Genomic DNA, 17778 nt, shown 5'->3' on the forward strand with positions numbered 1-17778 from the left:
GTTAGGACGCTCTGCATCCAATGCATAGTCCAGTAATGGGCCCCTGGGAATACAATGCACAGTCCTGGGCTCATTACCATCTGCCCTGGACTGTGTCCCCCAAGTTCATGTGTTAAAGTCCTAATTTCAATGTGAGTATATTTGAAGATGGGCTTTTAGCAAGTAATTAAGGTTAAATAAGGTCATAAAAGCAGGATTCTAAGCTGATAGGATTGGAGGCTTTATAAGAGGAGACATGGTGTGGCTCAGTGGTTGACTGTCAACTGAGAGGTTGCGGTTCAATTTCAGGTCGAGGCACAGGCTCCATCCCCAGTAGGGTGTGCAGGAGACGGCCAATCGATGTAGATGTTTCTCTCTCTTTGATGTTTCTCTCCCTCTCTCTCTCTCTCTCTCTTTCTCTCTCTCTCCCTCCCTCCCTCCCTCCCACCCCCTTCCCCTTCTTCTGTCTCTAAAATTAATAAAAACATATATTTAAAAAAAGAAGAAGAGACACCACAGCGCTCTCTCTCTCCAGGCTTGCACTAAGAGAAGGCCACGTGAGGACAGAGAGAAGGTGGCGCCCATAGCCAGGAAGAGTCCTCACCAGAGCCTGCCCACGCTGGCACCCGGCCTCAGCCTCCCAGCCCCAGAGCTGAGAGAAGATAACGGCCTGCTGTGTGGGCCCCGGCTGAGGTGTTCTATGGCGACTGAGCTGAGACACCGTCACACCACGACCAGTTGGGCTCCTTGCCGTGGTCAGCTGAGGCAGCCACGCGGCTGTGTGTGGAGGTCACGTCTGGCCTCACGGCTGCTACTCCATCATCAGAGAGTCATCTGCTCTTACTTAGAATGCGCGTCTGTCTCCCACATGAAAACGCAAGCCCCTTGAGGGCTGGGAGTTGGACGTCATCCTTGTCTGCAAAAGTCTCGTGAGGATGCCATTGACCCGAAGAAGAAATGGAGACTCTGAGGCTGGTGGTTCGTGCCCAGCCCCACCACAGGGAGAGAGGACCCCTGGCAGGAGGCAGAGCCTCCGAGGCCTAACTCTGAGGTTATCTCCCTCAGGGCTGAGCTCAGTGAAGTCCCGTAGATGGGATGGAGTGGGAGGGAAGGCACCTGGCACCCTGGCTGCTCCTCACCCTCTGGGACCATCGCAGCCTCGCAGCTGGGCATCCTGGGGCAGTAGGACTCCTCCACGAATGGACAGGGTCCCACCGTGGCTGGGAGGGGTTGGGTGTGGCAGGGTGAAAGGCCCTGTGTTCCTCTCGAGAGACCCAAGCGTGAGGGTGCTGTTGGCCAGCGGAGGGAGGCCTGTGTGCTCTGGAGCCCCCGGGGAGAGCCATGTTGATAAAACACAATATTAACAAGGCTACAGTTTTGAGGCCTGTTCCTATAACTAATAAACACCTTAAAATTACTTGTCTAGAGCATTTCTATTTAACTAAGCGCTTTCATAAACAATGTCTTTATTCTTTACAACAACCCTGGGAGGCAGCGCTTTTATCGCCGATTCAGAGGCAAGGAAACAGCCTCAACTGTGACAAAGCAAATTCACGGTTGTGAGCAGCCATGATAAGACCTGAGCCCCAGGTTCTATTCCACAGCCACTGCTCTGTTTCACCCGGGGTTGCTTCACAAAGAAGTCAGTAAACAGCTACAGAGTGCTCCGCAATCAGCCCCAGGCCTCATAATCCTACGCTATTTTTGGCTAAGGAGTAGGAGGTGAACCAGATGGAAACTTGGATGGCTCCATAGAACGTGGTGTTTCCCAAATGGGGTTCCAGGGAACCCTAACTCCCAGCAAAATGTTAAAACATACTTTTTTTTTTTTTTTTTTTTTTTTACATGTGGGGTCTTCTATAGTTAAGTGTGGGCAATATTACATACACTCCTTCCTTCCTAGGAAATTATGTTAACAATGAAAGGCTCTGAAAAGTCCTGCAATAAAGAAACTGGTATACATTTTCTTAATTCAGCATTTGACAACACAACTCATTTTGAATGTGGGGTCCAGCTTGTACAAGATAATACAAGGTTTTTAAAGCCATGTGCTAACGAGTGATTTTGTATGAAGCACTTCAGATTTCCAAGTTATTGCATCAGCCTTATGAGGGCCATATTATTCTCCCCATTTTACAGATTAGTTTTAAATTCAGAAAATGAAAATGGCTTAATTAGATTTCTTTTTCAGTCATCTTTATTGAGATATAATTCACATATCATAAAATTCACCCATTTAAAGTGCACAAGTCAATGGTTTTTAGTATATTCAGAATTGTGCAACTATTACCACTATCTAATACTTTCTTCACACCAAAAAGAAACCCTGAATGTTTTAGCAGCCACCCTCTATTCCTCCTAACACCCAGCCCTGGCAACGAGTGACCCACTTCCTGTCTCTGTGGATTTGCCTATACGGACATTTCATACAAATAGAATCACATGACAGTCTTTGTGTGACCAGCTTCTTTCACTTAGCATAATGTTTTCAAGGCTAATCCATATTGCAGCGTGCATCAGAATCTCACTTCTTCTTATCAATTAACTAGAGGCCTGGTGCATGGATTTGTGCACCAGTGGGGTCCCTCGGCCTGGCCTGCGGGGATCGGGCTGAAACCAGCCAGATTTCGAGAGGGTGCAGGCCAGGCCCAGGGACCCCACCGGTGCACGAATCTGTGCACCAGACCTCTAGTATGCATATAAGATCTACGGTTAATCTCTTCCCACCTTCCCCCCTCCCCACTTCCCTCTGAGATTCATCAGTCTGTTCCATGTTTCCATGCCTGTGGTTTCCGCTCCTGCATTGAGCATCTGCCCCCTGGTGGTCAATGCATGTCATAACTACCAGTTGAACGGTCCAACAGTCAGATGGTTGCTTAGGCTTTTATATATATAGATATTTCATTGTATGAAAAGGCCACATTTTGTTTATTCATTCCATGGGAATTTGGGTTGTTTCACTTTTTGGCTATTATGAATAATGCTCCTATAATCATTCGCATGCAGGTGTTTGTGGGGCCTATGCCCTCATTTCTCTTGGGCATGTTCTCAGGGGTTGAACTGCTGGGTCAAATAGTAAGTCTACATTTTCCTTGTTGAGGAATTGGAACACTTTGCCAAAGCAGCTGCACCATTTCACATCCTCTCCAGCCACGGGCGAGAGTTCTCATTGCTCCACGGCATCAACCCTTGTTTTGTCCATTTTTGATCATAGCCATCCCGGTGGGTGTGAGGTAGTGTCTCATTGTGGTTTTGAGCTGCCTTTTCCCTAACGATTGGTGATGTTGAACATCTTTTCATGTTCTTATTGGCCATTTGTATGTCTTCTTTGGAGGATTGTCCTCTGTCCATTTGCCAGGATTCTGATGTAGCTGGGTAGGAACTTCATTTCATACTTTCCTATCCTGTGACCAGAGATTAAAAGTCTAACCTTGGCCAAGCATTTGATGAGAAAGATACTCAGTGAAAGATCATGAGAATATCAGTAAAAACCCAAGCCCTGCTAAGAGAAATGCGAGCCTGGAGTTGGAGCCTGAAGGAAACAGGGAGTGGGCGAGGGCAATTGCAACTTGTCAAATGCAGACATATCAGTTAGGAAGTTTTCAGCTTCAAATAGCAGCAAGCCCAATTGCACCACATACGGAAAGCAGAAATGTATCCCCTCTCATAATAAGTCCAAGTGGTAGAACAGCTTCAGTTGACGCACAGGCTCCTCCACCTTCCATCTCTGCTACCCCCAGGTCTTGGCTTCTATCTTTGGGGTGGTCACTCCATGAGCACAGGTGGGCACCAAGGTTCCAGGTGCTGAAACTCACATGCCAGCATCAAAGGCCACTGAGTGGGGGGGAAGGGAGGCATAGGATGCAGCCTCACTAATGTCCCTTGTTAACTTTCCCAGAAATACCCAGAAAGCTTCCTCTTTATCTTACTGGCCAGAATTATGCCACATGTCCATTCCTAAACCAATCCCTGAAAGTAGAATGACTATGACCAGCTTCTACGATTGGCTCCTGGGGCGGAAGGAAAGGCTGGTTTCCCCTGGGAGACTTGGCCTGGCATCGGACAGATTCACGGTGTAGTCAGTAAGGAAGGGCACTGACTCTGAGGGGGCCACGCCGAGCATCATTTATTACACTCTAGGGCAGTGGTTCCCAACCTTCCTCATGCCGCGACCCTTTAATACAGTTCCTCATGTTGTGGTGACCCCCAACCATAAAATTATTTTTGTTGCTCCTTCATAATTGTAATTTGGCTACTGTTATGAATCGTAATGTAAATATCTGATATGCAGGATGTATTTAGGCGATCCCTATGAAAGGGTCGTTCGACCCCCAAAGGGGTCGCGACCCACAGGTTGAGAACCGCTGTTCTAGGGAGAAAGGTGATGGGAAAGGGAGCAGAAAGAGACGTTGGCCCTTTGGCAGATTTAGAGATTTTCCCGGAGGACATCATAGACAACCTTGACCTTTTTAGTGCCTAGGGATCCTCACTCTCAGGACATTGTTTTCGTGGCTCCGAGCTGTTTATAAAACAATGCATTGACCCAAATTCTCCTGGCACTAAAAGAATGTCAGGTCCAAATGGATTGTACTAGGAGCAGGCAAGAGTAGGGGTGAGGGAGCACCCATGGACTGCTGGGCTTCCGGCCAGGTGAAGGGAGCACGAGGTGGGTGGGCAGGGTGTCATAAAGTAAGGAGGAGGAGCCAGTTTGGGGAGGTGAGGGGTAGGTAGGGGATCATATCAGTAACTGGCTGTTTCGAACAAGTGAAAATTGTGGTCAAAATCTCTCAGGAAAGTACTAGCTAGTGTAGAGTGCTCAAACTTGGATTTCTTTTTCTGTTGTTTTTCATCTTCTAGCAACTGGAGAAGGGCACACAGTGCAGGCAGGTGGCGAGGGCTGAGCTGGTGATATCTCATGGAGCCCCACGCAGCTGCTCCGTGCCCGCACCGTGGGCGCTGCTCCAGCTTCACCACCAATGACAAATCACCCCGGAGTAGGGCCTGACAATCCAGACCAACAGGCCATTTCCTTCCCAAGTCCGCGCCTCAGAAGACCTTGGAAACCGCGGAGACGTGGCCCTGGGAGTTTTATTTAGCGTGTCTGGGCTGTGCCCTGCACCACCTGGCCCACCTGGGGCTGCGGAGTGCTTGCACCTGGGCCACCTCTGGAGGCAGAAGCAGCTGGCACACAGCCTGGCTGCCTCCATCCACGGCTTCCTGGGTGGCAGGCCGAGGTGGGGACCAGAGGTGTCAGGCAGCTGTCTTGGCGCTCAGGGGAAGTGAAAACGGAAGCGGGGAATTTGTCTGACCAACCCCAGCAGGCAAAACTAGCATCGGCCACAGGCAGGAGACTTTCCTGTTATTCTTCCCTCTGCTTGAAACCTTGGCAACTTTGCACAGGCAAGAAATCTCCAACTACCGCACCCAGTATCTGGGAGGGAGCAGGCAAAAAGAACGCGATTTTTATTCATTATTCATTCAACTCAACGTTTACCGAAGGCTTATACTGTACAACGCAGACCAGGTGCCACAGAGGATTTGGAGGTTTACAATCAACAGGGGTTGTCCTCAAAATCTAGGAGTTTGTGTGAAGAGGAAACCTCACAGCAGTAAGAGCCAGGCTTCTGAGAAGGACAAAACTGGGTTGCCATCTACTAGCTGTAGGACACCCAGCAAGTTACTTAATCCTTCTAAGCCTCAGTTTCCTCATCTGCAAAATGGGGGTTTAAAAAGTACCTAATTTATAGGATGATTGCAGTTAGAAATATAATATGTATAAAATGCTCAATACGATGCCTGGCTCAGAGCACCCTTCAACAAATGTTGATAGTAGGTATTATTAAGGGCACGAAAATGACTTTGTCACAGGGATAATCTTTTTTTTTTTTTTAATATCTTTATCCAAGGTTACGTTCACTGATTTTAGAATGAGGAAGGGAGAGAGAGAGAGAGAGAGAGAGAGAGAGAGAGAGAGAGAGAGAGAGAATACATGCCCTGACCATGGATCAAAGTCACAATCTTGGGCTATAGTGGATGATGCTCTAACCAACTGAGCCACCCGGCCAGGCAGGGTAATCTTGAACCTGTTTAAACTTATTTCCAGTCCTTTGTATTGTGAAGTATAAGACACAACGAAATACCAACAAATGAACAGCTCATTGAATAATCATAAATTAAATAGATCCATTAACCACTCTGGCAAAGAGAACAGAATATTACTCAGACCCTAGAAGACCCATTTGTGTTCCTTCTAATCAGTACTCCCTCCAAACTCCAGACAGGTAACTGTTATCCATTCATAATAACATTTCCTTATTATTCTTATAGTTTTACCACATGAGTATTCACTCATAAACACTATCACTTATTTTGCCTTTTAAAGAAATTTGTAAGAGTGGAATTATACAACGTACATTCTTTAGTATTTTGTTCAACAATGTGTGAGAATCTTCCATTTTTATGTGCAGCCAGAATTCATTCATTTGCATTATTGTATACTATTCCACATGCCTCACTATATCTGTCCTTTTGACTCTGATGTACGTCTAGTTGTTTCCACCTTGTAGCTATGATGAACACTACTGAACAGTTCTCTAGCTATGCCCCTGGGAATGGTACTGCTGGTTATGGATCTGACTATAGACTTAAATGCTTGTGTTCCCTGGAAATTCATGTTGAAACTTAATCCCCAGTGTCATGGCATTAGGAGGTGGGGCCTTTGGGAGGTGATTAGCTCATGAGGGTGGAGCCCTCCCAAATGGGATTAGTGCCCTGATAAAGGAGACTCCAGAGAGCTTCCTCGCTCATCCACCATGTGAGGACACAGTGAGCAGACACCATCTATGAACCAGGAAGTGGGTTGCACCAGACACCGAATCTTGCCAACACCTAGATCTTAGATGTTCAGACTCCAGAACTGTGAGAATAAGTTTCTCTTGTTTATAAGCCAGTCAGTCATCTATGGTAATTTTGTTATAACTAAGACAACGTGTTCAGCTTTAATAGATAAGGCCAAATCATTTCCCAAATTGGTTGTACCAATTTGCACTCTGACCAGCAGTATATTAGAAACCAGTTGCTTCACACCCTTGTTAACCCTCATTATTTTCCATCTCTTTAATTTTTGCCAGTCTGGTGGCATCTCATGGTGAATTTAATTTGCATTTCCCTAATTAGTAATGCTGTTCAGTGCATTTCATCCGCTTATTGGCCACTTAGAGATTTACTTTTTGTGAAGTGCTTATTTCAGTCTGTTGCTCATTTTCCTGTTCAGTTGTCTTTTTCTTACTGATTTGTAGTTCTTTATATGGTTGGATATGAGCCCTTTGTTGGCTGTATGCTTCACAGATATCTTCCCTAAGGCTTGCCTTTTCACTGTCTTCATAGTGTCACATTGAACACGAATTCTTAATATCAAAGTATTCCAATTTATCAACATTTCCCCCTTATGGTTAGAGTTTTTTGTATCCTGTTTTAAAAAATACTTCCTTATGCTGAGGTCATGGGCTATTCTTCCATCCTGTATTTTAGCAGCATCAGTGTTCACTCTCCACATTCACTCCCCACGTGAGTACACATTAGTGTCAAGGCTCAATACCATCTTGAGTGGTAACTTAATCTTATATCTAGCTCCAGCATATACCTTGTGGCCTACTCAGCATTTCTACCAGGAATTATAATTTATATATTAACCTTAACATGATCAAAATTGAGCCCTTGATTCCTGCCCACCCACACCCGAACCTTGCTAGTGTTGTCTCCATCACAGTAAATGGTACCACCATTCAGCTAGTTGCTCAGGCAAATCTCAGGATTCTTACACTTTTCCTCTCTTTCCCTCACATCCCACATCTAATACAATAGTTTCATTAGGTATATGTATAGAAGCCCTAAATCTGATGCTTCTCACTTTCTCCACTGTTACCACCCTTGTCCAAGCCACCACCTCTTGCTTACATCATGAATGTAACAGCCTTCTACTATTCTACTTCCACTTTACCACACCAGGCAGTTCTCCAAGCAACAGCCAGAGTGGTCTTTTAAAAAATGTAAGTCAGATCCTTGCTGGCCCTGCACCAAACCCTCCAATGTTTTTTCATCACACTCAGAATAAAACGTTAAGTTCTTACCAAAGACATAAAGGTTGTATGTGTTTGGACCCTGCCTACCTCTCTGGACTCATCCCCCAACACTGTTTGCCATTCAGGGCACAAGGATCTCCTTGCTTTTCCACTAACAAAGCAAACTTGCTCCTGCCTCAGGACCTTTGTTTTCACTGTTCCCCAGCCTGGAATGCATTTCCCCCATCTTCATATGGATGGTTCTAACTAGTCTAGAATCTGCTCAAATGTCACCTGCGTATAGTTCTTATAGCTGTCTTCACCGCCCAATATAACACAGCACCCCCCCAACACACACACCCCCAAAGCTCTATTCTCTCTCCCCAAACTCTGTTCCTTTGCCCTGATTTTATATTTTGCACAGCATTTATTACTCCCTGACATTATTGTTTACAACCCACTCCCTCCCTAGAATGCAAACTCTGTGAGGTTAAGGCCTTGGCTGTGGCCGTTGGTCACTCCTGGAAGTGCCTGGGCACAGCAGTAGACTACGCTGATTTGGTGATTTAATGTATGAATGACTCAGGCAATGCCAGTGTCACACGGTGCCATGGCTGAGAACCACCTCTCCCAGGAACACAGGCATGTGGGAATGGGGAGCGAAGTGGGACAAGTTGGTCAGTAGGTGATGAACAAGCCACTCCTAGCCTGAGGAGGAAGTGGACGGTGGTTATACACAGGACTGTTAACTTCTGATGCTCCTGGAACAGCATCACCTTAATGGTGATTCCTATTTCCTCTCCTGCTTCTCTGTGGTATCCAACTTCACTGATACATCCATTTCCCATGCAAACACACCTTCTGCCCACATTCCTGGCTCGCCTGGCTCTGTATTCAGTACCTGAGGGTGAGGAGTGTGAGCTCTTTTATTTTAGGTTCACATTGAGCATGTGGCTGCTGCAAAGGCGCTCTAAGAACACCGAGGTGACTCTAAACGAACTCCCACCAGCAGGTTAGCTGACATCCTGTTCGCCCTCTGCTCAGAGTCCCCAGCTCTGCTCTGCAGCCTGCCTTCCAAGCTGGGAATACAATGCCGCCGCCACTTCAGCTCTGTGTAGAATAATACTTTCAATGACTCTGTGCTCACGCTTCTGAGGTCTGGGTGCTCATTACCTTAGGGAGCTCCAAGGCTAGAACCTGCGGCCTGATGCTGACTGAGGAACCTGGCCTGTGGCGATGAAATGGAAACGGCTCTACCCTTGCCTCTTGGACACACAGGCAGCAGATAATGAGCAGTTGGCCCGTTATCTGGTCCTCAACCCCTATTTGATATACCTGGCAGGGATGGGGAGAGAGTGAATGAGCACAGGCTTTCGACCATGCTGTGGGCATTGATGAGGGCCCAGCAGCGGCCTGGCCAATGGACTGCCCCACAGAGAAGGGCGCTGCAGGAGGCTCCTTCCAAAATGGGCCACTTTCCAGCCCAGGCGGCCACTACCTCTGCCTGAGGAAGCCCAGAAAGGAAAGGCCGCTGGAGCACAGCGGTACCCAGTATCCTGGCCAGTGACCTCTGGGGCCTCCACACTTGCACTTAAACGCTATTACGGAAATGCCATTCATTTTGAAGGCAGGGTTCTATTCAAAGCAGACTGGCCTCACAGCAAAGTGACAGTGACCACAGCCCAGGAAGGACCCTCCAGGGAGGCAGAGGGGACCAGAGGTGAGGGAAGCCCTGCGTTGCTGCCTGGGAAAATCTCTGAAGTGTATGGAGGCCTCACCTAATCAAACTCACTTTCAGTGGTTTGAAGCATTGCATCAAATTGAGGCGTAGCTGCTTTTCAGGTAGAGTTGACTTGGTTTGAGGGACTTTCAGGGACTGAACTTAATAGTTTCAATTTTTAACTTTCTTAACTGAAAAGCATATATATGGGAACCATGTTTTCTGAATCCAAATTGGGTTTAGCACTGGACTGTCCCCTAAAACATAGGGCATATTATCAGGCTCTGCAGAAGGCTGGGGGTCTATTTGGAAGGTTCAAGACAACTCACAGGAAAAGTAGAAGACGTTTTTTAGTTGGGTGGTGACTTTTCCAGTCTCCCCTAAAGCAAGTCAACTTTTTTTTTTAGGGGTCTGCCAGCAACATTGAGGCCAGAGGCACCAGGAGAGAGAGAGAGAGAGAGAGAGAGAGAGAGAGAGAGAGAGAGAGAGAGAGAGAGAAACTTCATGATCTTCAAGCATCACCTGGATGTAGAATGAATTGGGTGGTTGGTCATTTTCTCCCAAAATGGGGTGCCCATGACTTTGGGTTTTGGAAGGTAAAGTAATTAATTGGAAGTTCCGGAAGCTATCTGGTACTTGAACCAAAATTCTTAGAGTAAGGGACCCTGTCAGATGAGCAAGCTGACCCTCATTCTGGATGTGGGGAAACACGTCTCCTTTGCCTGTAGTGCTTATCCATTCAAACCAGCATTTCCCTGGGAGTGCCGAGAGCAGCGCAGCTGGGCAGCACAGCTGGGCTCCTGAGGCGGGTCTGGCAGGACTCGATCTCTTTGGTACACAAGGGAGGCCCTCAGTTTCCCATTTCACCGCCTGAAAAATCACTGCCTACCCCACCTCCCTGGGTGGTGAGGCGGCTGGGATGATGATAAAATGATATAGCTCTATCATCTAAATTGGAATAATTAAAAAGGACTCTCTTCTTCATGTGCCAGTGGATTCGAAATGACAGAGGCTGGAAAATGAAAAGAAGTTTATGGGAATAATGCCCAGTCCTTCTCTCCACGCAGCCTTGGTCTCCAAGAACCAGTGTTCCACTCATGGACAGTAACCTATCTTCCCTCCCTTAAATTCCCTTTACTGTCGCTGTTGGCACCTCTGACATTAAGTGGGTCAAGGGAAGGAGGTTAAAAAACTGGCACCTGCAAACTTTGCATTCTTTTAAGGGCCCAGTGGGAGAGGCTAAAGCAAATGTCTACAATAAATTTAAAAATAAGCATGGACGTAAGTTAACCAGCATATGCACTGTCCAGATGCTGCAGGTAAAAGTGGCAGCGCCGCGGGCTCCTACTCGGGGTGGTTTGGATTGTAGTCTCATTGGCTCGACCGGCTACATGTCCTAGGAAGACATTTCAGAATGGATACAGCCCATCCCCCAGGGCAAGTGACAGCAAACCATATCTTTTTTCTTTTTCTTTTTTAAACATATTTTATTGATTTTTTACAGAGAGGAAGGGAGAGGGATAGAGAGTTAGAAACATCAATGCGAGAGAAGCATCAATCAGCTGCCTCCTGCACACTCCCTACTGGGGATGTGCCTGCAACCAAGGTACATGCCCTTGACCGGAATCGAACCCAGGACTCTTCAGTCACAAGGCCGACACTCTATCCAGTGAGCCAAACCGGCAAGGACCATATTTTTTTTCTAATGAAGATCACAAACTATAGGAGAACACGCTCAAAGGCGACAGAGAACTAAATACAAAGTTACTTCCGCCAGAAAATTAAAATAACTCCATATACCTGGTTTATAAGTTAGGAACTGCAAAATAAGAAATCACTAAAGATAAGATGTTCTCAATCTAAAAAAAAAAAAAAAAAAAGTTCTCAATCTATAACTAGTTTACAACTTACCAGAGAAGAGGCTGGTAAGAAAAGAAAGTACCAAAAGTCATTTGTTATAATGGAGAACCAGGGCACCCCCGGGCAGTTAGGACCCTGTGGGGAAGTGACTCATCCCAAGGCAACAGCAGCAGAAACCAGAGCCAGAGCCCAGGACTGTACACTCCCATGTTACCTCTCAGGAAGTGGCCTTGGAAGGCTGAGAAAGGTGAGAAAGGTCTCAACCCACTACAGAAGGGGCTAGAGGAGGAGATACAGATGGGAGGTGAAGAAACAGATGAAAACTTGGGGGCATAGGGGAGCACCGACAGAGAATGAATGAACGCATATTAACTCATTCATTCAAAGCAGTAGCCTTTCAAGTATATTAACTCAAAACAGAATAATCCTAGGAAGCTACTGCTACCCTTTCAATTGTTCAACGGCTCTTAGTCTTAAATCTTGGAAGAGTCAGCTCTTAACGGCTGAAATGGGGGAGAGGGAATTATTCTGTGGGTTTCTGGCAAAAGCAATTATACCTGTGGGCTGAAAGATATCAAGCTAAGAACCACAGGTTCCCAACTCCTAAGGCAGACATGATGAGGACATCTGGCCGCTTGTTCAGTTCTAAGCAAAATACTGTGTACAGCTGCTGTAGAGGCATCTCATTGGTAGACCAGCAAGCCACAGCATTTGGCTGTTAGCAGTCCACATCTGCTACTAATAAGGATTAGTCAGTAATTTTCTAAACCATCATGTTGGTAAGTTTTCTGTAACAAGTTATTAGCTTTTTAAAGAGAGGACTTTGTGCTGGTTCCACCCAGCTTTCTTCTCTTTCACCAGACATTTGTTTAGTGTGATACCATCTGATCAGCTTTCAAGTAACTTGACTTTTCTTGGCTTCGTGAGCTATCCTACAGGTCAAGGTGTGTTCTCCTTAATGGAGAAACTATTTGGAATGTGTAACTCCCCTGAGACTCAAAAGCACAACATTCTTCGCAAGTAGTTGTCCTGAAGTTAACAGTAACCTGGACAGAGTTGTCAGGCCATCAAGAGCAAGGCGCCTGAAGGTATAGAAAAAGGCATCGTCTCACCCTTTTATTTCCTCCCGAGTGCAGTCTTTCTCCCTTGCACCCATTCTGTTTATCAGGGTGATAGATTAACCACCCGTGGTGGGAGGGAGATGTCCTGACCAACCACCTTCCATTCTCATGGATTTCACCAGCTTTAATGCCTGGCTCTTCAGTGCTGTATTTCTCTGCCAGTGACAAGACTGGCAGCCTGGGATGTGCCAACTTCTTCGCTCTAAATTGCAAAACAAAGCAGGGAATCTGTGAGTTAGCTGATTTGCACACACTGATTTGCAAGTCACCTTGTAAACACTTGTTTTTGTGTACCTATTCTCTCCCCCAGGTAGTTACCTGGCTGCCATCCTGACAGGGCCTGATGTGCTGCTCCTCCAGCAACCAATGCTCCTTCCTTCACTCTTAAACAGATCAGCTTATTTTGTACCATAAAAAACACACAACTCAAAACAGAAGCTTCCATTGAGCAGGAACCACAGAGCCTGGGGTAATTATGGCGGGAGAGTCGATAGTCGCTCAGAATCAGCATCAGGTCCACAGGTGTGTCCACAAGCGCCCACGAGGTGCCTTCAAATGGAGCCAACTCAGGATTTAGAGAAAAGGGGCCACACTTCCGTCTCTAGAGGTTGGCTGAAATGTTCCCAACATAAGACCATCTCGGAGTAAAAGGTATCTAGGCCTGTGGGTATTCTTTCCACGTCACCAACTCCAGGCACCAGTTTACTGAATAATCACACAAACCAACATGTACTGGACCCAACCAAATGTGTGTTTACACAGATTTCTTCCACTCCCAACCCCAGCAGCTGAGAAATCAGGGGCTCAGGATGGTGAGGGGTTTGGTTAGGTCCCACGGGGAAAGGGGCGGAGTCACAATCTGAGCACAGATGCACCTACTCCAGAGCCTGTATTCCTAATTATTTTGCTAAAGTACTTCTCTCTGTAACAGACATCCTACACAACAGAAGATATTTAGATGACATCACGGAGCCTTGGCATTTTCTCCTCCATCTATTCCTGGAAAGACCTTTCCATTTCGCTTCAGTGTGAATACTAATTTCCAACTTATCAAAATCCAGGCTTGAAGTACCAATCCTCTGGTAAAAACGGGAGACATAATTAGAAAGCTTTAATGAAACTGGAAAGAGGGAAAACACTCAAGGTTGGTGGACTTTTTAAAAATAACGTTTTCATAGATCGCAGGGTGGGAGGTTTGTAACCAAGGTTAGCTAAGCTCGTTCTCACCACAGGCAGGATGGCTTAGGTCATCCCAGAGGGAGGAAGGTCCATGCAGGTTGTAAAGCTCTTACTGCATCCTACCTACCCACCTACCCACCTGCCCACCTGCCCACCTGCCCACCTGCCTACCACGAGGCAAGTCCAGAGGAGCGCTTGCGTGGCTGAGGCTCTGCAGTTTTTGGGAGAAAGGTACAGCACACATGGAAACTAGTAACCCTATAAATCAACTCCGTTCCCATAGCATAACCATCCGACCCCTGGAAAGAAGCACACAAGGCCCGGGCTGCAATGCCAGTCTTCGTCAGAAAATAAATTTATTATCGATAGTGAGTGAAGCAGGTGTCAGTATTCACGACAGAGAAGCAGTTGTATAAGCCAAGGTTGCCTTTGTTGATAAAAAATGCCTTATTTCACTTGTAATCATAAACATTATTCCAGTAGAAGAGGGACATTTTCTCTCCTTTTTGTCTTCTTTACATGATCGTCATAAGTTAAAATGAGACAGCTCTTATAGTCAAGGGAGAAAGGAAGCAGAAGCCCAACATGCACGGTCTGGATACTACGCCAGCACCGAGGGCCTGGGTGGAGGCATCCTGCCCTCTCCTCCCCCTCCCATCTCCTCATCCCTGGTCCCACCCGCACGCTTTGCCGGAGTGTTCACCAAGTGATGGAGCTTGGTCAGAAGAGAAAGTTGGAAAGAAAGTACGAAAGGCAGAAAGGGCTGCCCACTCGTTGTCATCACAGCCGGCGGTACCAACGCTGCGGCGTGTCCTTTGCGGCTGGTCCCTGGTCTCGCTAGGCCTCGGCTTTCCGTTCTTGTTGGGTAACTGTGATGCGCTTCTGTTCACTCTGCTCCCAGTGCGTCTCTTCATCAGCTTTTCTCTAAACAGGTTACTTTCTTACAAGGAAAAAATATGTCCCACCACCTCTGGAATCAACGTTGACGGAGTTTTGCTTGTTCTGAAAGTGGCTTTTATCCTCCCTTCTCAATCATGCTCTGCAAGAGAAAGAGAAAGTTTAAGTTTTACCCCCAGAAGGAGGGACCAGAAAACGGCAGCAAGGACTTAGTATTATTTGTACTGTTTTCCAAAGATCGACTTCAAAAACACACAAAGCAAAACATACACCTCCTGGTCTCAAAAGATCACTGCCTTTGTTATTATTTTTTTAATATATTTTATTGATTTTAGAGAGGAAGGGAGAGGGAGAGAAAGATAGAAACATCAATGATGAGAGAGAATCATTGATTGGCTGCCTCCTGCACGCCCCCTACCGGGGATCGAGCCTGCAACCCAGGCATGTGTCCTTGGCCGGAATCAAACCCGGGACCCTTGAGTCCGCAGGCTGTCGCTCTATCCATTGAACCAAACCAGCTAGGGCAAAATATCATTGCCTTTAATGGACACCACCGCTTAACCATGTACAATTTCCAAATGACGGCTCCTTGCCCACATCCAGCTGAACCCTGAGGGGGGCAACGGCCTGGAACATGAGGTGGGCGGGGCAGTGCATGTGCCATCTCACTGCCTCTGCCATTTGAAATGTATGGAAGCATCTATGGTGGCCACAGGGACTGGGGGAAGACGGGGGGGAGAAGGGGGAGGGAGGTGTAGGGGGCAGGGATTAAACCCCAAGGGCTCTGAGAGGAAATCTCAGCTGAAGACAGGATTCTCTCCCAGACAGAGAACGTCTGCCCACTGCAGGCAGGATGCACATGCTCCTGAGCTTGTGATGCTGGGCAAAGTTACCCAGGTATCTGTTCCCAAAATGTTGCAGAAACATCCCCTACCATCTATTTAGCCATTTATTTTTGCAGGTGAGGAGTCGCTGACGTACATCACTGCATAAGGTTTAAGGTGCACAGCACATTGGTTTGATTTATATACTCTGTGAAATGATCACCACAACAGGTTTAGCTAACATCCATCATCTCATAGATACAATAAAAGGAAAACAAAAAAAAAGCTCCTTTTGATGAGAACTCTCTCAACAGCTTTCCCGCATACAGCAGTGTGAGCTCTCCTGTCCATGTTGTACGTTACGTCACTGGAAGTCTGGACCTTTTGACCACCTTTCTCCAGTCCCTGCCTGTGGTAACCACATATCTGATCTCCTTTTCTATGAGTTTGGTCTGTTTTGTTTAAATTCTACATACGAGTGATATCATGGTATTTGTATTTCTCTGACTTACTTCACTTAGCCTAATGCCTTCAAGGTCCATCCTTGTTGTCACAAATGGTAGGATTTCCTAGGTGTGTGTTTTTATGGCTAAATATTATGCTATTGTTTATTATCACAACTTCTCTATCTATTCTTCCATCAATGAACACCGAGGTTGTGTCCATGCCGTGGGCCACTGTGAATGATGCAGCTATGCGCATGGAAGTGCAGACATCTTCTCGAGTTAAGCGTTTTCATTTTCTTTGGATATATACCTAGAAGTGAAATTGCTGGATCATATGGTAGTTCTATTTTTAATTTTTTGAGGAATCTTCATACTGTTTTTCATAATGGCTGAGCCAATTTACATTCCCACCAACAGTGCACAAGGGTTTCCTCTTCATCACACATCTGTCAGTATTTGTTGTAATTCCCTATTGACTAGCGATGTTGAGCATCTTTTCATATACCTGTTAACCATTCATACATCTTTTTTAGAAAACTGTCTGTGCAGGTCTTTTGCCCATTTATTAGATGATTTTTTATTTTTTGCTATTGAGTAGTATGAGTTCTTTATTTACTTTGAATATTAACTACTTATCAGATATATGGTTTGCAAACAGTTTTCCCCATTTCATATGCTGTTTTTTTTTTAATTTTCTTGATGGTCTCTTTTGCTGTACAGCTCTTCAGATTGATATAGTCCCACTTAATGTGTTTTTTTTATTGTGTTGTTTGTGTTTTAGGTGTGATTCCCAAAAAATCATTTCCAAGACCCACGTCAAGGACCTTTCCCCTATGTTTTCTTCTAGGAGTTTCATGCTTTAAGGTCTTACATTTGATTCTTTAATCCACTTCAGTTAATTTTTTAAGTAGTGTAAGAGAGGAGTCAAGTTTCATTCTTTTACCTGTAAATATCCAATTTCCCCAGCACCATTTATTGAAGAGACTGTCTTTTCTCCATTGAGCATTCTTGGGCCCCTTGTCAAATATTGGTTGACCATGCTGGGTTTATTTCTGGGCTCTCAATTCCATTCCACTGGTCTACTTGTCTGTTTTTATGCCAGTACTACACTGTTTGATTACTGTAACTTTGTGGTAGAGCTTGAAATCAGACAGTGTAATTCTCCTACCTTATTCTTCTTTCTCAGGATTGCTTGGACTATTGGGAGTCTTTTGTGGTTCTTCGCAAATTTTAGGATTTTTTTTTATTATTTCTGTAAAAAAAATATGCCATTGGAAATCTGATAGGGGTTGCACTGAATCTACAGACTGCTTTTGGAAGTATTGGCATTTTAACAAATTTAATTCTCCCAACCCATGAACATAAGACAGCTTTTCATTTATTTGTGTCTTCTTTGATTTCCTTCATCTATGTCTTGTAATTTTCAGAGTAGAGAAATTTATTTTCACGTCATTGGTGAAAATAAATTTATTCCTAAGTATTTTATGATTTTTTTGTTATTTGTTTTTTATTAATTTTTATTTTTAAAATATTTTTATTGATTTCAGGGAGGAAGGGAGAGAGAGAAAGAGATAGAAACATCAATGAGGAGAGAGAATCACTGACTGGCTGCCTCCTGCATGCCCCACACTGGGGATCACATGCAATCTGGGCATGTGTTCTGACTGGGAATCGAACTGTGACCTCCTGGTT

The 17778-nt window shown here is 45.6% G+C and overlaps 1 protein-coding gene across 2 annotated transcripts in view; it reads right to left on the bottom strand.

Annotated features, from left to right (window-relative positions):
• Positions 1-14245: 14245 nt before the first annotated feature.
• Positions 14246-17778, bottom strand: part of CHCHD3 (coiled-coil-helix-coiled-coil-helix domain containing 3) — a 272956-nt gene continuing 269423 nt past the window's right edge. For both annotated transcript variants that reach the window (XM_059711819.1, XM_059711820.1), the window contains one exon: positions 14246-14958. In XM_059711819.1, the coding sequence (XP_059567802.1) occupies positions 14935-14958 (24 nt within the window). In that variant the 3' untranslated portion in view covers positions 14246-14934. The remainder of the gene's footprint in view (positions 14959-17778) is intronic.

This window comes from Myotis daubentonii, chromosome 10 (genome assembly GCF_963259705.1).
Source record: "Myotis daubentonii chromosome 10, mMyoDau2.1, whole genome shotgun sequence".
NCBI lineage: Eukaryota > Metazoa > Chordata > Mammalia > Chiroptera > Vespertilionidae > Myotis > Myotis daubentonii.